General features: G+C 40.3%; 1 protein-coding gene and 1 pseudogene across 1 annotated transcript in view; one reads left to right on the top strand and one right to left on the bottom strand.

The window, feature by feature from the left end:
* LOC124722830 overlaps positions 1–5,184 on the bottom strand; it is a 45,144-nt pseudogene extending 39,960 nt beyond the window's left edge.
* A 97-nt stretch (positions 5,185–5,281) lies between these two features.
* LOC124722829 (molybdenum cofactor biosynthesis protein 1-like) overlaps positions 5,282–25,504 on the top strand; it is a 57,029-nt gene continuing 36,806 nt past the window's right edge. The window contains exons 1-4 of the mRNA XM_047247951.1: positions 5,282–5,299; positions 19,238–19,458; positions 19,667–19,682; positions 23,678–23,887. Of these exons, the coding sequence (XP_047103907.1) occupies positions 5,282–5,299; positions 19,238–19,458; positions 19,667–19,682; positions 23,678–23,887 (465 nt within the window). The remainder of the gene's footprint in view (positions 5,300–19,237; positions 19,459–19,666; positions 19,683–23,677; positions 23,888–25,504) is intronic.

Below are 25,504 nucleotides of genomic sequence, written 5' to 3'. Positions count from 1 at the left end.
CTCTCATATACAATTCACGAAATGATCACGAGAAGAAAATTTGAGAAGTTAAGAGCTAATACAGAAGCGTACTGACAGTCATTCTTCCCAAGCACTGTTCACAAGTGGAACAAGGCAGAGGGGATCAGTTGGTGGCATGAGACGTACCCCCTGCCACACACAGTTAAGTGGTTTTTGGAGTATGATGTCGATATGGAAACTTAATTGCATGCATATACACTGCAGATTGACAACATCGCAATAGTAAATCAGAGTAGGAACTAAATAAAATGTTTCAGGCCTTAAATCAAGAAGTGGTAAAACTAAAGCTAAAAATGAATACAAAGAAGACAAAAGTTATGGCTACAGACAAGAAAGGAGGTGGAGGTAGGACTGACACAAGAACAGGCAATGAGCAACTCAAGAAAGGGACTGAAATTCACTATCTCAGTAGCATTTTGCAAGAAAACAATCAATATTTCAAGGCATTCAAGAAAAGAAAAGCACAGGTGAAGAGTTCCTTCCAAAATAAGAAGAAGCTGCAACTGAATAAACATATCAGCTTCCACATTAAGAAAATATTTGTAAAGACTTTTGTGTGGAGTGTTCTGACACACAGATGCAAAATCTGTACATTAGAAAAGCCAAAGAAAGCTCGCCTCAAACCTGCTGAAATGTGGTTCTGGAGGAGAAGTACAAGAACTAGCTGCATTGACAGAAAAGTTAAAGGAAATAGGAGACAAGAAAGAACCACTGAAAGTTATAGGCCAGGGCAAAGCAAAATACACTGGACACTTAACTGGAGACGATAATCTTTTAAAAAACATTTCTGAAGGCAAGATCGTAGGTAAGAAAACAAGGGGATGACTGAGAACATCCTACTTAAGCAATATGATCAATGAATGGGATTTTCTTCACACATGGAGCTGAAGACAACTGCTGAAGAGAGAAAGCTGTGGCTGCAGAGACAAGGTTTAACCTTTTGGAAGAGTAAGGACAAACTAATACAAAATATGAGTCTGCATGGTAGCTACATATGGAATAAATGACAACTTCTTGTGTGCAGTCATCAAGTCACTTACCCCTGTAGGTGTCTTATCTACTAAAAGTAAAGGTCACTGTTGTGCTTTCAATAGATGTGAACTGCACCCTGAAAATGGTATGTCTAGTTTGCAGTTGTACAGAAGCTTTTTATTTTGCAAAATGGTTCAAATGGCTCTAAGCAGTATGGGACTTAACGTCTGAGATCATCAGTCCCCCAGACTTAGAACTACTTAAACCTAACTAACCTAAGGACATCCCTGCCTGAGACAGGATTCGAACCCGCGACCGTAGCAGCAGCACGGTTCCGGACTGAAGTGCCTAGAACCGCTTGGCCACAGTGGTCAGCTTTTATTCTGCAAAGAAATTTTTGATAATAAGATGAACTGATGCTGGTACTTGCTACTGAAACCAGTAGTACTTAGACACAACAAAAGTGTGACTACAGAATTAAGAATAATTTTTCCAAACAATCGAGTATTTTTTCAAAACAACACCACAATAGAGGAAACTTATTTTAAACTAAAGACACAAAAGAAAAAAAGAGAAACTGTAAAGATCTTGAGTCTCATAAGACTCTCTTGGGAGGAAAATATAAGATATTTAATTGGTAAACTTGCAAGGCATACTTTTTTATGTTGTATAAACTATGAAACTGTTAGCATCGTCAGCTAAAATTTACTTCTTCTGTCTTAATATACCTTCCTTCACTTACAGCTGCAGTGTGGAGACAGGGGTGAGGGTGGGAGCGGTGATGGGGGCGAGGGTGAGGGCGTACTGCTTTAAAATGGTGATTCTTGTATTGATATTCTTAACAACAGATTTATATCTTTTGCTTATGAAAGTCTGCATGCGATGACAGCTGCACTAGTAATACCTTCACAGGGTCGTATTCAAGTTGCAAGGCTAGATCTATGCCAGCCATGACACGCTCCCAGCCTTTCCTCCTCGTGATCTGGTTGTAGCGTTGGGACTGCAGGGTGTCTAAGCTGATGTTCAGACCGTCAAGCCCTGCCCTCTGCAAGGCAACCAGCTGTCTTGTCAACATGAGGCCATCGGTTGTCATTAAGACACTTTTGAGATCTTTTATTTTCTTCAAGGCACCTGTGAAACAGCAAATTATTCTAAAGAAACTGAAACAAATAATTTGTAACATTGCTGCTGCATATGAAACAAACCTCCAGTTGATAAATTGAAAATACAAATTCCTTAAAAGTTAACTGTACTTTTGCCCTAATACAAAGAGATAAGAAGGGTTAATAAACTGAATTGAAGAATGCAAGTTAAGATAGCAATGAAAAAATAATTAGAGGCATGAGATCACCTACTGCAACAGGGAAATGGGAATCAATATGAACCATTACCCAGCTACTGTCAACTGATTCCATGTCTCCATGCACACTGTATAAACCACTGTGGGTTGTACGACAAAGTACATTGTTGTACCACACATTATGGTTTTTCCCCATTCAATGCTCATGTGGAGTGTGGGAAGAATGATTCTTTAAATGGTTCTGTGCATGCTGTAATTAATCTTGCCTTCATGGTCCCTATAGGAGTGATACATATGCGGTTATTGTATAATCCCTAAATACCTCACTTAATACAGGTTCCTGAAATTTCATAAGTTGGGTTTTGTCATATATTTGGCGTCTATCTTCACTTGTCTGGCATTTCCAATTTTTAGTAGCTTCTTGATGCTCTCCCATGCATCAAATAAATCTATGATCAATCATGCTACACTATTTTGTATACATTCAATGTCTGCCATTAGCCTTATTTGTTATGGGTCATACTTAAGCAATATTCTAGAATGGGCCACACAAGTATTTTGTAAGCAATGTCCTCTATAGACTGATTACATTTTCCAGTATCTTACCAATGAATTGAAGTCTGCATTCTGCTTTGCCTACAAGTGAGTCTATGTCACCATTTCATTTCATCCAGATATTTGTATGAGTTGACTAATTAAAACTGTGATTATTTGATAATGTAGTCATACAATACTGTCTTTTATTTGTTTTGTGATGTGCTCCAATTTACATTTCTGAAAACTTAAACTCAGTTGCCTATCTTTGGACCAATTTGAAATGTTATGATCTGACTCAAATTTGTGCAGATTTTTTTCAGGCAATAATTCATTATAGACAACTCTATCATCCAGGAAAAGTATGAGGCTCCTTATAATATCGTCTTCCAGAACATTAAGGTACAACATTAATGTAATGGTATAAATTGCTATAAATGTATAAATAAGTTTATAAGTGTGTAAAATACATTGAACTATTTGTTACAACAAAACATTGTACTGGTATACTCAGCAAGATGTTAAATCAGCAGATAGCTACATTTTATGTTCAACATTTTGTGTACAGCATATATGCTGGAAAGGATTTATACCCAAATTAAAGAAATCTGAAGAAATGGTAGGGTGTCTCTGGAAAAAAAATCCATAAAAACTCATACAGTCAAATTTGCTATTATGTCACTGTTACTGAAATATAATACAAAGTAACTGAATTCGATGAACATTCTCAGAGTGCAATATGCCTCAGAGTGAATGCACAGTAATGTCAACATTATTTTTCAAGGCTATGTTTGTGAAAATGGATGAAAGCAAACCACACATTTTGTTCTCAATCTGCGGAAGCATTATGCACTGTGAAACACTGTACTGCTGTTCTACATAAAAGCTGTCTCATTGCCAACATCTTTCCCCTGCTGGCTGTTCCACACTTCTCATCACTGATTCAACATGTTGTAAGATATTTTATGCTGTATGACACCACAGTCCAATCTGGTTAGGATAGCATAAAAATAATATAAAACACAAATGCAATGGCTGCTGTCCAAATTACTGGCTATGTGAACCAGAGGTTGTGACATGTATCCAGTTGCACCCCATACCATAACATCACGTGCTGGACCCGCATGAGAATGACAGGTACAATGTGGCCAGGTCTGTTGGCATCAGAGCCTCCACACACAAGTACATCAATTGTGACGATGTTGCAGAACCGAGACTCATCTGATACGATGACACAGTGCCATTCCTGTGTCTGGCATTGTTGTCAGTTGCACCGCTGTCAGTTCACCTCTCTCTAGAGCTGCATTAAGGGCTAGACAGTCTGTGCTGCTCCAGATGCCATCACATTGTCTGTGTGGATACTTGTCTCACTGTATACAAGCCCACTTCCTGACTAAATGTACACAACTTCACTGCAGGATCACGTACGCATGAGTGAACACTTGTCTGCCCTCTCAGGTGCTAGTTGGGTGGCACTACTGAGGCCCTGCAAGGCATTTAGCATGGTCCTCCTGAACCTACCAATTCTATGTTCGCACAAAATGAGATTCTGAGCAATGCAAGCAGCAATATAGTGAAACAATAAACCAGAGCCTCAGCAGACCATGAGCCTGCCACTGCCAAATCTGGAATGCTGATAAACATTTCTCCTTCTTCCATTATGCTTAACACGGACTTCGTGTAAACAACCGACACTGAAATAGAATTTCTGAATGAGAAACCTGCTCCATAAGCTTTTTCTTGCATACAGAATATGCATGGGAGTGCTGAAAAGTAATGCCTCTGAATTTTTTATTCTGTTCTCAATATCGGTCGAGGTATGACACGTCACGCATATTACTTGGTCAACTTTCCCACTTCACTGACTCGTGGCACACCCCCCTCCCGCAAACAGATGGAGTCGCAATAGGCAGCCCACTCTGACCAGAGATTGTGAATATGTTTACGGTGCACTTCGAGGAAGAGGCGCTGATGTCATCCAAATGGAAATCCATCTTCTTCTTCTTCTTCTTCTTCTTCTTCTGTTATGTGGATAACACACTTGTCATCTGGCCTCATGGAAGAGACAAACTTCTTGACTTCTTTGTACATCTGAACTCCACACGCCACAAAATCAAATTCACTATGGAGACCAAAGAAGAAGGAAGACTACCATTCCTGCACATCATAGTCAGGAGAATAATGGACAGCACCCTGTGCCACAGCGTGTACCTGACTCTATAAAACACATAAACTCAGTTCTCCCTATGGCACTGTGAATAATTTCAATAACAAAAAGTGAGATGAATGTTGCAGCGTACATTTAATTTCCACTTTGGCTTTGCATTCAAGATCAGTCTTACCTGAGAGTGCAACATTACATCTTTGGTTAATTTAATTATATGTTCATTAGATTTTGGTTATAAGGCACGTTTTGCTGCCTAATGTTTCATCTCCAAATACTGGAAACAATCCATGGAGGAAGAGGAGAATGTAAGACATTGGTGGACCAGGTTGGCAGAATCTGAGAATTTCAATACTCTGTAGAAGACCTCAATCATTTGAAAATAACTTTCAGACCTTGTGGCTATTCTAACAGATGTACATAAGGCACTACATTCTAAAATATTTGCATCTTTCACTGAAAAACAAGCAACTAGAGGAAAAGTTCTCTTGCCATTTGTAAAAACAGTCGCAGATCGCGACCTCCGAGTGCTATGAAGAGAAGGTATTGACGCAGTGCTTAAACCAAACTGAAGACCACAACAGCAGCCATACTCAAGTAAATTGCTATGCAGTAGTTTCAGTGAATTTGACAATGATGTGGCTGCTTTCATGGTGGCCCAGTCATATTGTGGGGTAGGGAATGCCAGTGACAGGGCTGGAATTGTAGGTGACAGATGGATTTTTGGCAAAGCCTTGTATCAATACCTCCTTAAATATTGAGCTGAAAAACTGTAAAAAACATTCATACAGCAAAATCACACAAAAAAATTTCTTATTTCTGCAGGTATTGTGCCTTCTGTTTCTTTTTCATTACAAAAACATATTGATTCAAGTTTATAAAGTCACAACTATGTCACTGTAATTTGTGTAACACACATTCTGGAACATGTTCCAGGAATGTCATGAAACAGACAGCTTTAAATACTTACTCTAGCTCATCTTTCAAGACTTGCATGCCAACAACAACACCATCTATCCAATCCGTTTTTATTTCACTTTCATGTAAAGATTTCTCCACAAAGGATATCGTCTGCCATGTAGGCAGTGCAAGAGGAAATTCCACACTCACATTTGGGTAATCAAGTGGATTCTGTGTCTTGTCAGAACCAAGTACAATCAACCCAATTTAATCTTTACCACTGGTAAATATCTGGAAACATATTAAATGGTAAAAATAAGTTTTGTTTATAACAAGTTGTATACCAATAAAAACATCACACACAGATATTCTTTATAAAATTATTTAATTGGATAGATAAGAAATCTACTCACCAAGCAGTGGCAGAACACACACATAAAAGACTGTTGTGATAGGCAAGCGTTTGGAGCCAGTGACTCCTTCTTCAGGCTGAAGGGTTGCAGGGGAAGCAAGAAGGGTGAAGGAAAAGGACTGGAGAGGTCTAAGAAAAGGGGTAGATTTTGAGAAAGTTACCCACAACCGTGGGTCATGGGTGACTTACCGTACAGGATGAGAAGGAAAGACTAATTGTTGGGGACTGCATCCGGCAAGATTCGGAAACCTGAGAGCTTAAAGGTGGAAGACAGGGTAATATGCAAGACAGAGATTACTACTAAAACTGTACATGAGTTAATAAGAGTGAGAAGCTAAGAGTATTGTATGCAACAGCTGTGGGAGGGGGCAGTGAAAATAGACGGAAAAGACAATGAAAGATGTAGAAAGCTAAATCGGAGTGAAGCAAAGAGTAATTACAGTGAAGAAAAGCTGAGACAGGAGAAATTAACGTAAATTAAGGCAAGGTGGGTGGTGAGAACCATGGACACGTTGTAGTGCTAGTTCCCACCTGCGGAGTTCTGAGAAACTGGTGTCTGGCGGAAGAATCCAGGTGGCATGTGTGGTGAAACAAGTGCCGAGGTCACGTATGCCATGTTGTAGAGCATGCTCTGCAACAGGATATTGCGAGTTTCCAGTATATACACTATGCCTATGCCCATTTATGCTGACTGATAATTTGGTGGTAGTCATGCAGATGTAGAAAGCTGAACAGTGTTTACATAATAGCTGGTATATGACATGTGTCGTTTCTATTTTTCGCCTGATCCGCAGTTCTGGGTGACTTTCCCAATATCTACACCTTTTCCTGGAACTCTCCAGGCCTTTTCCTTTACCCTTCTTCCTTCCCCTTCAACGCTTCTGTCTGGAGGAGCCACAGGCTCCGAAAGCTTGCCAATCACAACAGTCTTTTATGTGTATGTTCTGCTGCCGCTTGGTGAGTAGATTTTTTATCTATTCAATTAAATAATTTTATCAATAATTTATTGTTTATGTTGTTATAGTTACTCTTTATAACCTACTTAAAATACATCACGTACCCTCCTCTCCACAATTCTTCGAACACATAGTTTTGCCTTTTGTAAAAAATCACTGCATTTCTGTATAACATACTTGGAGTCAAAGTGTCCAACATCTATTACAATTATAAACAGAAGAAAGAAAGTCATTGTATTTATTGGCAGTATTACGCAATTAAATATTTTGAAAGAGTTCCAGTGGTATAAATTTACAATATCTTACAAATAAATATATACGTTTATTCTTTAAATCAATTCTTAGCAATAACATAATAGTATAAATTGCAGAATCAATATAGCCAATTTTAATGTAATGACTGCAATACAAATACAAAATAACAGCGGTAAGTTATAACAAATGAGAGAGAGAGAGAGAGAGAGAGAGAGAGAGAGAGAGAGAGAGAGAGAGAGAGAGAGAGGCATTTAGACAATGTTTCATTACAGTGTGAAACTTATTAGAATTAAAATGAAGCCATAGTGAATTATTACATTCCAAAAATAATAATTATTGTGTTCTTTCACCCCAAAATAATACTTTCATTAGGTAATATACACTTTTAATTTCAGAAATTTTTACAACAGCTCTGGACTTCACTGCCTCGATGAATTTATTACATGTGTCAATGAATGAGGGTTGATAACACTGCTCTAGTCATTCAATTGTTCGTCATGTGATATTCGCAATGTTCTTAATAACTTCTTATGTAAAGTTCCATCATCAAAAAGATAATCTACGTAAGTTTTAAAAGTCGCGAATCTTTAAACAACAACTTGAAAATGGGTATATCAGTATTTTGTATACTTTCTAGCATTGCTAGATTTACTTTTAAATTTTAAAGTATATGAGCAGATTGAGCGACTTTCCATCCAGAAAATTTGCTGTTGGCAAGGCCTCACTACAAAGATAAATGGTCTTTCCGGAGTCAAATGCAAAAAAAATTCATAAATACCAGCATTGTAAGTGATACAAACAGGTATTAAGCAACGGGCATAAATATCGTTCTGCTTGACGAGAAAAAAAAGTAGGTAGATGAAAGAGTAAATTGGGTGCAAGGATTGAACATAAACTCACCCAAATTGCAAAGGTTTTTAAAAAAAAAAAAAAAAAAAAAAAAAAAAAAAAAAAACCAAGAGGGTCACTGCTCAAGAATTGAGAACTGCCCCCCCCCCCCTTTCTTTTACAGGCTTGCTTTCACTTTTCAGATGAGACCATGTCCCGCATATGTGAAGAAAATAGCCAATATGTAAAGAGAATTACAGATAAACAGTTTTCTAGAATGAGATTTTCACTCTGCAGCATAGTGTGCACTGATATGAAACTCCCTGGCAGATTAAAACTGTGTGCTGGACCAAGACTCAAACTTGGTGATCGTAACCCCAGACCTGTGTTGCCGTTTTGGGAGGTAGATCTCGTATCTGGAAAGAGGAGATGACAGTTAGGGAACAATGGGCGAGCAGCTGCCATCAATTTTTGATGGTGCAGAACCCACAATAGTGGAACTGCTGCCTAGTCCAAAGGCACCTGTTACCAGTCTTACCCCACAATAGTGTATCGAATCCAGACGTAATGTCGAAGCTGATAAAAAGTCATATGAGAGATTCCTGTAATCTAGGTGTGACTGCACCAATGCTGCATACAGCCATATCAAAGTAGAGTGGACCACACCGCGGTCGGTGTCGCTGAGGCATAGAAGAGCATTCAGGTGCGACCTACATGTCTGCTTTAGTTGACAAAGATGGGGAAGCCATGTCATCTAGTCATCAAAGACCGGTCCTAAAAAACACAATGACAGAAATGCATAACGTAGGTCATGGCAGCCAAAAAATGGATGCTATGAGTGAAAGCCCAGGATTGTGCTTGGTGTATTGCTCCCTGCATTCTGCCTCCAGCAATAGCCGTCGCGGACGAACAAAAAAGATGGGGACACCATATGTCATGCAGCTGCCGCCAGATCATTGATAGCCACAAAAAGGAGAGCGACACTCAAAACAGAACCTTGTGCAAGCCCATTCTCCTGCAGGGGGGGATGCTACAGGAGGCACCAACCTGTACCCAAAAAGTGTGACATGGAAGAAAGTTCTGGATAAAAATCAGGAGTGGGCCATGGAGGCCCCACTCCTTTAAGGTGGCAAGGACGTTATGGCACCATGTGGTATCATAAGATATATATGCAGATCAATGAAAACTGCAACAAGGAACTGATGCTGAGCAAAAGCTGTTCAGATAGCACACTTCAAGTGGACTAAATTATCTTCAGTAGAGCGCCCTTGGCGAAAAGCACCCTGGATCGAAGCCAAAGATCCGGGGATTCAAGGACACAATACAGCCTTCGACTAACCATATGTTCAAGTAACTTGCAGGACACTGAGTAAACAATCTGGACGACAGCTGTCCGTTTGAAGAGGCAATTTATCTGATTTCAAAATTGGAATAACGGCATTTTCTCGCTACTGGGAAGAGAATTCTGCATTGCACCAGGGATGGTTAAAGAAAGGCCAGGTACATTGACAGAAAAATTTGCAACACCAAAAAATAATTAATGTAGAGTAATGAAATACCAGGAATATATTTGTTGAGACAACGTATGTAAAGTGATTAATGTTGCAAGATCAGAGATCAATGTGAGTGTGAGATAAGCCACTGCAAATGTAAATGTAAATGCTGGTACGCTGTTGTACACGTGTCATGTGTCAGTTTGTGGGATGGAGTTCCATGCCTGTTGCACTTGGTTGGCCAATATAAGGACAGTTAATGATGTTTGTGGATGGGTTGAAGCTGTCATCAGATGATGTCCAATATGTGCTCGATTGGAGGTAGAGCTGGTTATCGAGCAAGCCAAGGCAATATGTTGACACACTATAGCATGTTGGCTTACAACAGCAGTATGTGAGCAAGTGTTATCCTGTAGGAAAACACCTCCTGGAATGCTGTTTGTGAATGGCAGCACAACAGGTCAAATAACCAGACGGACATACAAATTTGCAGTCAGCGTTCGTGGGATTCAGACAGACAGTTTTGTCAGTGGAAAAGCGAAAGCCATTGTCGATGCTCCAGGAGTAAGACAATCAAGACATTGCTGAAGATGCCACTAAGTGAGACAAGTTCATAGAGAACTGCAATAGATGGCAAAATCATCAAAAAAAAGGGAGCCGGAGATGCCCAGTGGGAGACAGGCCATTATAGGGTTAATGGCGATAGCAAAGAGAATGACACTCAGAATGGAACCCTGAGACACACCATTTTCCTGGATAAAGGTGTCCGACAAGGCAGACCCTCCATGCACCTCGAAAACTCGGTCTTTTAAAAATGTCTGAAGGAAACAGGGTAGGTGGCCACGGAAGCCCCACATGTGAAGAGTATGGAGGGTACTAGCTCTCTAGCAGGTGTCATAGGCCTTCTCCAAATCGAAAAACACAGCAACAGTCTGGGATTTCTGCAGAAAACCATTCTTGACATGGGTGGGCAAAATAATGAGACGGTCAACTGCAGAATGCCGTGTTGAAAGCCACACTGTGCATCCATCAAAAATTGTGAGACTCGAGCCACCATATCATCCGGGCATGAATCATATGTCCCATCACCTTGCGAACACACTGGTAAGAGAGATGGAGTGGTAGCTAGAAGGAAGAGTGTGTGTGTGTGTGTGTGTGTGCGTGTGTGTGTGTGTGTTTTTGTGTGTGTGTGTGTGTGTGTGTGTGTGTGTGTGTGTGTGTGTGTGTGTGGGTGTCAGAGAGAGAGAGAGAGAGAGAGAGAGAGAGAGAGAGAGAGAGAGCTAATTTCGGCAAGAGCTGGATTTCCATCAATAAACTGAGTTGAAGTCTGCTGTTGTGGTCTTCATCCAACTACTGCTTTGGTGCATCTCACCAGCCTATTCCAGCCTTTGTAAGCCTCTTCATCTCTGCATAGGATTTCAACCTAAATCCACTTAGAATGGTGAACCACCATTCAGAGAATAACTTTTTAACAACACAGTTTGACTTCTGTAAAGGCTTCTATACTGAGAATCCAACATAATATCTCACAAATTCATTTCCAGTAGAATTAAATAGTGGAAATTATCCCCTCTGTCGTCTTGCCAAAGCCTTTGACTGTTTAGATTAAAAAATTCTGTGAGGGGGAGCTAAAATAGTATGGCATTAAAAGTCCTCCCCTTGCATGGATTGAGTTGTACTTTAACTACAGAAAATGGAAGGTCACATTAACAAATGATAAGACAGGAATAAGATTAAACTCAAAAAGGGAGAACATAAAATATGGTGTGGCACACAGTGTTTGCTGCCAAGTCCACAAAAATGATTTACTTGGGGCACTGGAGGGCTTTGGAAAAACTCTAATGTTTTGCAGTGTCACAAACTTATTGATGCAAGATCTAAACTCATCCATACCAGAAACATCCAGGAGAATAACAGAACAGGCTTGTACTGATCCACAGGTACAAGCTTAATGCCTAAAAACTTGTATTGTGCAGTTCTAAAGAAATAAAAGTGACTTACAGATACGAATATCAAAAGCAGGGATAAATGGGCAGTTAGGCTCCCGTGTTCTAAGTTCCTGGGTATGCAGATACCACTCACGTGTGAGACCATCATGTGAGTCAGCTAACCGAGAAGCTCAGTTCCGCCCATTTTGTGCTTAGAAATCTCTTACTGTATCAAACTGGACAAAGGATTGCTAACACACTTTCACTCAGTTTACTCATATGGCATAATCTTCTGAGGTACTTCAGCTAAGCGGAAAAAAATATTTATTCTACATGTTGAAAAAGCTTCTTCAGGGACCCATGGATTCTCACACTTACATGCCTATAGAAGTTATATTCCCTAATGGTATTTGTGATTAATAACAAGAGTTAGTTTAAGATGAACTCAGCAATTCAGAACTGCAATACTAGAAGCAAAAATAATTTCCATATATAAAAACCTGAAATCAGGGTTGCCACAAGTTTCTCCAAGTGAAATTCCCTGATATTTCTCTGATTCCACAGACACGTTTTAGAATTTTTCCCCGACAAATTTTGAGGTCTCAAGGGGAGGTAAAGACATAAGTCGACAAAAGAATGTAAGGGCTTTGTATTTCTCCCCCATTTTGTTTTAGGGCGCAAAAACACCTAGGGTCATATGTGTCCATGCCAAAACTGTGAAACACAAAGATGAAGAGAGGAGTTAAAAATGACTACATGTCAACGTTTAATGACAGAAGAGAGGACAGCTACAAACAGGGACGTGGAGAAAGGTCTATGAAGTACGCAATAGGGAAATGGAGGCCCAGAACTAAAAATTAAATGGCCTTCACCATATTGCTACAACTGATAAAAAGTAAAACACAGTCGACAGCCCACGCATTGTTCACTAAAACGGACAATAACTCAGATGGCAAACCCAAACGGGAATGTAAATGGTAAAAAAAAAAAGGGCATCCCCTCAGGAAACGGCAGACAGTTAAAAGTTGGGTGCAATGTGCACAAAGTAGTAGGGGAGCACCACTTAACAAATGGTGATGACTAAAAAGGCAGTGCCCAATATGCAACCTAGTTAAAATGACCTCCTCGCCACAGGAGGACTGAGAGGTGGTTGTCCAAGCCACTGGGAGAGGCTTAATAACCCAGAGCTTATTCCTATGAATGGAGGACCAGTGGCGATGCCAAAGTGACATCACCTCCTGACAGAAAGCAACAAGAGATCATCAGAGGGAATGCAAGAATTATTGGCTGAAGTACGAGGAATGCAGCTTTGGCAGCAGTATCAGCAACCTCTTGGACCGATATGACCTGGAACCCACATAAACATCACAGTGGCTCCATAAAAAGTGAGCAAGTGGAAGCTTTCCTGGAACCGGTGCACTAAGGGATGGACAGTCTACAGTGCACAGAGGCTTTGAAGGGTGCCAAGAGAGTCTGAGCAGTGACACAGTTGAAAAGAGTATGTCACCAGATGTACTCCATGATCTGATACAGGGTGAAGAGCTCTGCTGTAAATACTGAGCAATGTGCTGGAAGTCAGTACCAAAAAATGTTGGTTGACGTTGAAGGCACACCCGACACCATGGTCAGTCCAAGAGCCACCAGTGTACACAAAGATACTATTGCAAAATTCCATGCATAGGTCATGAAACTGAAGGCAATAGACTGAGCCTGGTGCAGTGCCTTTAGAAAGTGAATGAAGGTCAAGGTGAAGATGGGCTGCCGCACAAAGCCAAGATTGTGAAGGGTTCACACCCATCGAAAAAGCTGCAGGGAGCATGAAGTGGGAGGACCAAGATAGTTTTGTATAAAGCAGGAGCCTCAGGAATTTTGTAGTGTCAATGAATGGAAGAGCAACAGGCCCAAGATGTAAAAATGGTGGGAGAAACCAGCTGTGCTGCCAGAAATTCATACAAATGTTTTTGTCAGTAGAAAAACGAAAGATACTGTCGATGCTGCGTGAGTAAAGACGACCGAGACATTGCTGAAGACACCACTCAATGAGACAGGTTCATGGAGAACAGCAGTAGATAGCAAAATTGTCAACAAAAAGAGAGCTGGAGATGCCCGGCAGGAGACAGGCCATTGTAGGGATAATGGCGACAGCAAAGACGACGACACTCAGGACAGAACCCTGAGGTACACCATTTTCCTGGATAAAAGTGTCCGAGGAGGCAGACCCCATACGTACTTCGAAAACTCGTCTTTTAAAAATTCCTCAAGGAGATGGGGCAGTTGGCCCCATGTGTAGAGAGTACAAATGATACTAGTCCTCCAACAAATGTTGTAGGCTTTCTCCAAATTGAAAAACACAGCCAGTCTGGGACTCCCACAGAAAACCATTCATGACATGGGTAAACAAAGTGGGTGATAGCCAGAAGGAAGTTGTTTGTCCTTACCAGGCTTAGGTGTGGGTATGACAGTGGCTTCACGACAGTGGCAGGAAAACATGCCCTCTGCCCAGGTCCGGTTGTCCGTATTAAGCAAAAAGTGCTTGCCCTCAAGAGAAATGTGCTGCAACATTTGAAAGTTAACAGTGTCTGGTCCAGGGCAGAGGATTGAGATGAAGTGAGAGCGTGACCTAGCTTCCTCATAGTGAAGGCAGCACAGTAACACTCACGATTCTAAGAAATCCAGCCCTTGCCGAAATTAGCTCTCTCTCTCTCTCTCTCTCTCTCTCTCTCTCTCTCTCTCTCTGACACCCACACACACACACACACACACACACACACACACACAAAAACACACACACACACACACACACACACACACACGCACACACACACACTCTCTCTTCCTTCTAGCTACCACTCCATCTCTCTTACCAGTGTGTTCGTAAGGTGATGGGACATATGATTCATGCCCAGATGATATGGTGGCTCGAGTCTCACAATTTTTGATGGATGCACAGTGTGGCTTTCAACACGGCATTCTGCAGTTGACCGTCTCATTATTTTGCCCACCCATGTCAAGAATGGTTTTCTGCAGAAATCCCAGACTGTTGCCGTGTTTTTCGATTTGGAGAAGGCCTATGACACCTGATAGAGAGTTAGTACCCTCCATACTCTTCACATGTGGGGCTTCCGTGGCCACCTACCCTGTTTCCTTCAGACATTTTTAAAAGACCGAGTTTTCGAGGTGCATGGAGGGTCTGCCTTGTCGGACACCTTTATCCAGGAAAATGGTGTGTCTCAGGGTTCCATTCTGAGTGTCATTCTCTTTGCTATCGCCATTAACCCTATAATGGCCTGTCTCCCACTGGGCATCTCCGGCTCCCTTTTTTTGACGATTTTGCCTTCTATTGCAGTTCTCTATGAACCTGTCTCACTTAGTGGCATCTTCAGCAATGTCTTGATTGTCTTTACTCCTGGAGCATCGACAATGGCTTTCGCTTTTCCACTGACAAAACTGTCTGTCTGAATCCCACCAATGCTGACTGCAAATTTGTATGTCCGTCTGGTTATTTGACCTGTTGTGCTGCCATTCACAAACAGCATTCCAGGAGGTGTTTTCCTACAGGATAACACTTGCTCACATACTGCTGTTGTAAGCCAACATGCTATAGTGTGTCAACATATTGCCTTGGCTTGCTCGATAACCAGCTCTACCTCCAATCGAGCACATATTGGACATCATCTGATGACAGCTTCAACCCATCCACAAACATCATTAACTGTCCTTATATTGGCCAACCAAGTGCAACAGGCATGGAACTCCATCCCACAAACTGACACATGACACGTGTACAACAGCGTACCAGCATTTACATTTACATTTGCAGTGGCTTATCTCACACTCACATTGATCTCTGATCTTGCAACATTAATCACTTTACATACGTTGTCTCAACAAATATATTCCTGGTATTTCATTACTCTACATTAATTATTTTTTGGTGTTGCAAATTTTTCTGTCAATGTACCTGGCCTTTCTTTAACCATCCCTGGTGCAATGCAGAATTCTCTTCCCAGTAGCGAGAAAATGCCGTTATTCCAATTTTGAAATCAGATAAATTGCCTCTTCAAACGGACAGCTGTCATCCAGATTGTTTACTCAGTGTCCTGCAAGTTACTTGAACATATGGTTAGTCGAAGGCTGTATTGTGTCCTTGAATCCCCGGATCTTTGGCTTCGATCCAGGGTGCTTTTCGCCAAGGGCGCTCTACTGAAGATAATTTAGTCCACTTGAAGTGTGCTATCTGAACAGCTTTTGCTCAACATCAGTTCCTTGTTGCAGTTTTCATTGATCTGCGTATATATCTTATGATACCACATGGTGCCATAACGTCCTTGCCACCTTAAAGGAGTGGGGCCTCCATGGCCCACTCCTGATTTTTATCCAGAACTTTCTTCCATGTCACACTTTTTGGGTACAGGTTGGTGCCTCCTGTAGCATCCTCCCCTGCAGGAGAAGGGGCTTGCACAAGGTTCTGTTTTGAGTGTCGCTCTCCTTTTTGTGGCTATCAGTGATCTGGCGGCAGCTGCATGACATATGGTGTCCCCATCTTTTTTGTTCGTCCGCGACGGCTATTGCTGGAGGCAGAATGCAGGGAGCAATACACCAAGCACAATCCTGGGCTTTCACTCATAGCATCCATTTTTTGGCTGCCATGACCTACATTATGCATTTCTGTCATTGTGTTTTTTAGGACCGGTCTTTGATGCCTAGTTGACATGGCTTCCCCGTCTTTGTCAACTAAAGCAGACATGTAGGTCGCACCTGAATGCTCTTCTATGCCTCAGCGACACCGACCGCGGTGTGGTCCACTCTACTTTGATATGGCTGTATGCAGCATTGGTGCAGTCACACCTAGATTACAGGACTCTCTCATATGACTTTTTATCAGCTTCGACATTACGTCTGGATTCGATACACTATTGTGGGGTAAGACTGGTAACAGGTGCCTTTTTACTAGGCAGCAGTTCCACTATTGTGGGTTCTGCACCATCAAAAATTGATGGCAGCTGCTCGCCCATTGTACACTAACTGTCATCTCCTCTTTCCAGATACGAGATCTACCTCCCAAAACGGCAACACAGGTCTGGGGTTACGATCACCAAGTTTGAGTCTTGGTCCAGCACACAGTTTTAATCTGCCAGGAAGTTTCATATCAGTGCACACTACGCTGCAGAGTGAAAATCTCATTCTAGAAAACTTTTTATCTGTAATTCTCTTTACATATTGGCTATTTTCTTCACATATGGGGGACATGATCTCAACTGAAAAGTGAACACCCAATTTACTCTTTCATCTACCTAGTTTTCTTCTCGTCAAGCAGAACGATATTTATGCCCGTTGCTTAATACCTGTTTGTATCACTTACAATGCTGGTATTTATGTATTTTTTAGCATTTGACTCCGGAAAGACCATTTTTCTTCGTAGTGAGGTCTTGCCAACAGCAAATTTTCTGGATGGAAAGTCGCTCAATCTGCTCATATACTTTAAAATTTAAAAGTAAATCTAGCAATGCTAGAATCTACAAAATACTGATATACCCATTTTCAAGTTGTTGTTTAAAGATTTGTGAGTTTTAAAACTTACGTAGATTATCTTTTTGATTATAGAACTTTACATAAGAAGTTATTAAGAACATTGCGAATATCACATGACGAACAATTGAATGACTGAAGCAGTGTTATCAACCCTCATTCATTGACACATGTAATAAATTCGTCGAAGCAGTGAAGTTCAGAGCTGTTGTAAAAATTTCTGAAATTAAAAGTATATATTACCTAATGAAAGTATTATTTTGGGGTGAAAGAACACAATAATTATTATTTTTGGAATGTAATAATTCACTATGGCTTCATTTTAATTCTAATAAGTTTCACACTGTAATGAAACATTGTCTAAATGCCTCTCTCTCTCTCTCTCTCTCTCTCTCTCTCTCTCTCTCTCTCTCTCTCTCTCTCTCATTTGTTATAACTTACCGCTGTTATTTTGTATTTGTATTGCAGTCATTACATTAAAATTGGCTATATTGATTCTGCAATTTATACTATTATGTTATTGCTAAGAACTGATTTAAAGAATAAATGTATATATTTATTTGTAAGATATTGTAAATTTATACCACTGGAACTCTTTCAAAATATTTGATTGCTTAATACTGCCAATAAATACAATGACTTTCTTTCTTCTGTTTATAATTGTAATTGATGTTGGACACTTTGACTCCAAGTATGTTATACAGAAACGCAGTGATTTTTTACAAAAGGCAAAACTATGTGTTCGAAGAATTGTGGAGAGGAGGGTACGTGATGTATTTTAAGTAGGTTATAAAGAGTAACTATAACAACATAAACAATAAATTATTGATAAAATTATTTAATTGAATAGATAAAAAATCTACTCACCAAGCGGCAGCAGAACATACACATAAAAGACTGTTGTGATTGGCAAGCTTTCGGAGCCTGTGGCTCCTCCAGACAGAAGCGTTGAAGGGGAAGGAAGAAGGGTAAAGGAAAAGGCCTGGAGAGTTCCAGGAAAAGGTGTAGATTTTGAGAAAGTCACCCAGAACTGCGGATCAGGCGAAAAATAGAAACGACACATGTCATATACCAGCTATTATGTAAACACTGTTCAGCTTTCTACATCTGCATGACTACCACCAAATTATCAGTTAGGATAAATGGGCACAGGCATAGTGTATATACTGGAAACTCGCAATATCCTGTTGCAGAGCATGCTCTACAACATGGCATACGTGACCTCGGCACTTGTCTCACCACACATGAAACCTGGATTCTTCCGCCAGACACCAGTTTCTCAGAACTCCGCAGGTGGGAACTAGCACTACAATGTGTCCATGGTTCTCACCACCCACCTTGCCTTAATTTACGTTAATTTCTCCTGTCTCAGCTTTTCTTCACTGTAATTACTCTTTGCTTCACTCCGTTTTAGCTTTCTACATCTTTCATTGTCTTTTCCATCTATTTTCACTGCCCCCTCCCACAGCTGTTGCATACAATACTCTTAGCTTCTCACTCTTATTAACTCATGTACAGTTTTAGTAGTAATCTCTGTCTTGCATATTACCCTGTCTTCCACCTTTAAGCTCTCAGGTTTCCGAATCTTGCCGGATGCAGTCCCCAACAATTAGTCTTTCCTTCTCATCCTGTACGGTAAGTCACCCATGACCCACGGTTGTGGGTAACTTTCTCAAAATCTACCCCTTTTCTTAGACCTCTCCAGTCCTTTTCCTTCACCCTTCTTGCTTTCCCTGCAACCCTTCAGCCTGAAGAAGGAGTCACTGGCTCCTAACGCTTGCCTATCACAACAGTCTTTTATGTGTGTGTTCTGCCACTGCTTGGTGAGTAGATTTTTTATCTATCCAATTAAATAATTTTATAAAGAGTATCTGTGTGTGATGTTTTTATTGGTATACAACTTGTTATAAACAAAACTTATTTTTACCATTTAATATGTTTCCAGATATTTACCAGTGGTAAAGATGAAATTGGGTTGATTGTACTTGGTTCTGACAAGACACAGAATCCACTTGATTACCCAAATGTGAGTGTGGAATTTCCTCTTGCACTGCCTACATGGCAGATGATATCCTTTGTGGAGAAATCTTTACATGAAAGTGAAATAAAAACAGATTGGATAGATGGTGTTGTTGTTGGCATGCAAGTCTTGAAAGATGAGCTAGAGTAAGTATTTAAAGCTGTCTGTTTCTTGACATTCCTGGAACATGTTCCAGAATGTGTGTTACACAAATCACAGTGACATAGTTGTGACTTTATAAACTTGAATCAATATGTTTTTGTAATGAAAAAGAAACAGAAGGCACAATACCTGCAGAAATAGGAAATATTTTTGTGTGATTTTGCTGTATGAATGTTTTTTACAGTTTTTCAGCTCAATATTTAAGGAGGTATTGATACAAGGCTTTGCCAAAAATCCATCTGTCACCTACAATTCCAGCCCTGTCACTGGCATTCCCTACCCCACAATATGACTGGGCCACCATGAAAGCAGCCACATCATTGTCAAATTCACTGAAACTACTGCATAGCAATTTACTTGAGTATGGCTGCTGTTGTGGTCTTCAGTTTGGTTTAAGCACTGCGTCAATACCTTCTCTTCATAGCACTTGGAGGTCGCGATCTGTGACTGTTTTTACAAATGGCAAGAGAACTTTTCCTCTAGTTGCTTGTTTTTCAGTGAAAGATGCAAATATTTTAGAATGTAGTGCCTTATGTACATCTGTTAGAATAGCCACAAGGTCTGAAAGTTATTTTCAAATGATTGAGGTCTTCTACAGAGTATTGAAATTCTCAGATTCTGCCAACCTGGTCCACCAATGTCTTACATACTCCTCTTCCTCCATGGATTGTTTCCAGTATTTGGAGATGAAACATTAGGCAGCAAAACGTGCCTTATAACCAAAATCTAATGAACATATAATTAAATTAACCAAAGATGTAATGTTGCACTCTCAGGTAAGACTGATCTTGAATGCAAAGCCAAAGTGGAAATTAAATGTACGCTGCAACATTCATCTCACTTTTTGTTATTGAAATTATTCACAGTGCCATAGGGAGAACTGAGTTTATGTGTTTTATAGAGTCAGATACACGCTGTGGCACAGGGTGCTGTCCATTATTCTCCTGACTATGATGTGCAGGAATGGTAGTCTTCCTTCTTCTTTGGTCTCCATAGTGAATTTGATTTTGTGGCGTGTGGAGTTCAGATGTACAAAGAAGTCAAGAAGTTTGTCTCTTCCATGAGGCCAGATGATAAGTGTGTTATCCACATAACAGAAGAAGAAGAAGAAGAAGAAGATGGATTTCCATTTAGATGACATCAGGGCCTCTTCCTCGAAGTGCACCGTAGACATATTCACAATCTCTGGTCAGAGTGGGCTGCCTATTGTGACTCCATCTGTTTGCGGGAGGGGGATGTGCCACGAGTCAGTGAAGTGGGAAAGTTGACCAAGTAATATGCGTGACGTGTCATACCTCGACCGATATTGAGAACAGAATAAAAAATTCAGAGGCATTACTTTTCAGCACTCCCATGCATATTCTGTATGCAAGAAAAGCTTATGGAGCAGGTTTCTCATTCAGAAATTCTATTTCAGTGTTGGTTGTTTACACGAAGACCGTGTTAAGCATAATGGAAGAAGGAGAAATGTTTATAAGCATTCCAGATTTGGCAGTGGCAGGCTCATGGTCTGCTGAGGCTCTGGTTTATTGTTTCAGTATATTGCTGCTTGCATTGCTCAGAATCTCATTTTGTGCGAACATAGAATTGGTAGGTTCAGGAGGACCATGCTAAATGCCTTGCAGGGCCTCAGTAGTGCCACCCAACTAGCACCTGAGAGGGCAGACAAGTGTTCACTCATGCGTACGTGATCCTGCAGTGAAGTTGTGTACATTTAGTCAGGAAGTGGGCTTGTATACAGTGAGACAAGTATCCACACAGACAATGTGATGGCATCTGGAGCAGCACAGACTGTCAAGCCCTTAATGCAGCTCTAGAGAGAGGTGAACCGACAGCAGTGCAACTGACAACAATGCCAGACACAGGAATGGCACTGTGTCATCGTATCAGATGAGTCTCGGTTCTGCAACATCGTCACAATTGATGTACTCGTGTGTGGAGGCTCTGATGCCAACAGACCTGGCCAGATTGTACCTGTCATTCACATGCGGGTCCAGCATGTGATGTGATGGTATGGGGTGCAACTGGATACATGTCACAACCTCTGGTTCACATAGCCAGTAATTTGGACAGCAGCCATTGCATTTGTGTTTTGTTAAGGCCTATCGCTGTGCCCTATTCTCAAGGGCTCCGTGATGTTATCTTTTAACAAGATAATGCAAGACTACACACCACCTGAGCTGTACTGAGCTACCTCGATACAGAGAGTGTTCCACTGTTGCCGTATCCAGCATTTTCTTCAAATCTGTCACCTGTGTAGAACGTCTGTTCACTGGATGCCAAGAGATGGCTATGCCACCAGTCGCCAGCCACCAGTCGCCAGCCACTACAGTTGATGAACTCTGACATATGACATACAGTTGAGTAGCATGAAATGATGTACCCATGGCTGTAATCCAACCTCGATTTGATATCCAGTGTGATGAGAGCTGTTCTGCTGTTCCAGTTTCAATACTGAAATTCATATATTATTTTTATGCTATCCTAACCAGATTGGACTGTGGTGTCATACAGCATAAAATATCTTACAACATGTTGAATCAGTGATGAGAAGTGTAGAACAGCCAGCAGGGGAAAGATGTTGGCAATGAGACAGCTTTTATGTAGAACAGCAGTACAGTGTTTCACAGTGCATAATGCTTCCGCAGATTGAGAACAAAATGTGTGGTTTGCTTTCATCCATTTTCACAAACATAGCCTTGAAAAATAATGTTGACATTACTGTGCATTTCACTCTGAGGCATATTGCACTCTGAGAATGTTCATCGAATTCAGTTACTTTGTATTATATTTCAGTAACAGTGACATAATAGCAAATTGGACTGTATGAGTTTTTATGGATTTTTTTTCCAGAAACACCCTACCATTTCTTCAGATTTCTTTAATTTGGGTATAAATCCTTTCCAGCATATATGCTGTACACAAAATGTTGAACATAAAATGTAGCTATCTGCTGATTTAACATCTTGCTGAGTATACCAGTACAATGTTTTGTTGTAACAAGTAGTTCAATGTATTTTACACACTTATAAAATTATTTATACAGTTATAGCAATTTATACCATTATATTAATGTTGTACCTTAATGTTCTGGAAGACGATATTATAAGGAGCCTCATACTTTTCCTGGATGATAGAGTTGTCTATAATGAATTATTGCCTGAAAAAAATCTGCGCAAATTTGAGTCAGATCATAACATTTCAAATTGGTCCAAAGATAGGCAACTGAGTTTAAGTTTTCAGAAATGTAAATTGGAGCACATCACAAAACAAATAAAAGACAGTATTGTATGACTACATTATCAAATAATCACAGTTTTAATTGGTCAACTCATACAAATATCTGGATGAAACGAAATGGTGACATAGACTCACTTGTAGGCAAAGCAGAATGCAGACTTCAATTCATTGGTAAGATACTGGAAAATGTAATCAGTCTATAGAGGACATTGCTTACAAAATACTTGTGTGGCCCATTCTAGAATATTGCTTAAGTATGACCCATAACAAATAAGGCTAATGGCAGACATTGAATGTATACAAAATAGTGTAGCATGATTGATCATAGATTTATTTGATGCATGGGAGAGCATCAAGAAGCTACTAAAAATTGGAAATGCCAGACAAGTGAAGGTAGACGCCAAATATATGACAAAACCCAACTTATGAAATTTCAGGAACCTGTATTAAGTGAGGTATTTAGGGATTATACAATAACCGCATATGTATCACTCCTATAGGGACCATGAAGGCAAGATTAATTACAGCATGTACAGAACCATTTAAAGAATCATTCTTCCCACACTCCACATGAGCATTGAATGGGGAAAAACCATAATGTGTGGTACAGCAATGTACTTTGTCGTACAACCCACAGTGGTTTATACAGTGTGCATGGAGACATGGAATCAGTTGACAGTAGCTGGGTAATGGTTCATATTGATTCCCATTTCCCTGTTGCAGTAGGTGATCTCATGCCTCTAATTATTTTTTCATTGCTATCTTAACTTGCATTCTTCAATTCAGTTTATTAACCCTTCTTATCTCTTTGTATTAGGGCAAAAGTACAGTTAACTTTTAAGGAATTTGTATTTTCAATTTATCAACTGGAGGTTTGTTTCATATGCAGCAGCAATGTTACAAATTATTTGTTTCAGTTTCTTTAGAATAATTTGCTGTTTCACAGGTGCCTTGAAGAAAATAAAAGATCTCAAAAGTGTCTTAATGACAACCGATGGCCTCATGTTGACAAGACAGCTGGTTGCCTTGCAGAGGGCAGGGCTTGACGGTCTGAACATCAGCTTAGACACCCTGCAGTCCCAACGCTACAACCAGATCACGAGGAGGAAAGGCTGGGAGCGTGTCATGGCTGGCATAGATCTAGCCTTGCAACTTGAATACGACCCTGTGAAGGTATTACTAGTGCAGCTGTCATCGCATGCAGACTTTCATAAGCAAAAGATATAAATCTGTTGTTAAGAATATCAATACAAGAATCACCATTTTAAAGCAGTACGCCCTCACCCTCGCCCCCATCACCGCTCCCACCCTCACCCCTGTCTCCACACTGCAGCTGTAAGTGAAGGAAGGTATATTAAGACAGAAGAAGTAAATTTTAGCTGACGATGCTAACAGTTTCATAGTTTATACAACATAAAAAAGTATGCCTTGCAAGTTTACCAATTAAATATCTTATATTTTCCTCCCAAGAGAGTCTTATCAGACTCAAGATCTTTACAGTTTCTCTTTTTTTCTTTTGTGTCTTTAGTTTAAAATAAGTTTCCTCTATTGTGGTGTTGTTTTGAAAAAATACTCGATTGTTTGGAAAAATTATTCTTAATTCTGTAGTCACACTTTTGTTGTGTCTAAGTACTACTGGTTTCAGTAGCAAGTACCAGCATCAGTTCATCTTATTATCAAAAATTTCTTTGCAGAATAAAAGCTGACCACTGTGGCCAAGCGGTTCTAGGCACTTCAGTCCGGAACCGTGCTGCTGCTACGGTCGCGGGTTCGAATCCTGTCTCAGGCAGGGATGTCCTTAGGTTAGTTAGGTTTAAGTAGTTCTAAGTCTGGGGGACTGATGACCTCAGACGTTAAGTCCCATACTGCTTAGAGCCATTTGAACCATTTTGCAAAATAAAAAGCTTCTGTACAACTGCAAACTAGACATACCATTTTCAGGGTGCAGTTCACATCTATTGAAAGCACAACAGTGACCTTTACTTTTAGTAGATAAGACACCTACAGGGGTAAGTGACTTGATGACTGCACACAAGAAGTTGTCATTTATTCCATATGTAGCTACCATGCAGACTCATATTTTGTATTAGTTTGTCCTTACTCTTCCAAAAGGTTAAACCTTGTCTCTGCAGCCACAGCTTTCTCTCTTCAGCAGTTGTCTTCAGCTCCATGTGTGAAGAAAATCCCATTCATTGATCATATTGCTTAAGTAGGATGTTCTCAGTCATCCCCTTGTTTTCTTACCTACGATCTTGCCTTCAGAAATGTTTTTTAAAAGATTATCGTCTCCAGTTAAGTGTCCAGTGTATTTTGCTTTGCCCTGGCCTATAACTTTCAGTGGTTCTTTCTTGTCTCCTATTTCCTTTAACTTTTCTGTCAATGCAGCTAGTTCTTGTACTTCTCCTCCAGAACCACATTTCAGCAGGTTTGAGGCGAGCTTTCTTTGGCTTTTCTAATGTACAGATTTTGCATCTGTGTGTCAGAACACTCCACACAAAGGTCTTTACAAATATTTTCTTAATGTGGAAGCTGATATGTTTATTCAGTTGCAGCTTCTTCTTATTTTGGAAGGAACTCTTCACCTGTGCTTTTCTTTTCTTGAATGCCTTGAAATATTGATTGTTTTCTTGCAAAATGCTACTGAGATAGTGAATTTCAGTTCCTTTCTTGAGTTGCTCATTGCCTGTTCTTGTGTCAGTCCTACCTCCACCTCCTTTCTTGTCTGTAGCCATAACTTTTGTCTTCTTTGTATTCATTTTTAGCTTTAGTTTTACCACTTCTTGATTTAAG

Source organism: Schistocerca piceifrons, chromosome X (assembly GCF_021461385.2).
Source record: "Schistocerca piceifrons isolate TAMUIC-IGC-003096 chromosome X, iqSchPice1.1, whole genome shotgun sequence".
Lineage (NCBI taxonomy): Eukaryota > Metazoa > Arthropoda > Insecta > Orthoptera > Acrididae > Schistocerca > Schistocerca piceifrons.
The sequence above is the reverse complement of the archived record's forward strand: the minus strand, read 5'-3'. Positions and strand labels throughout refer to the sequence as shown.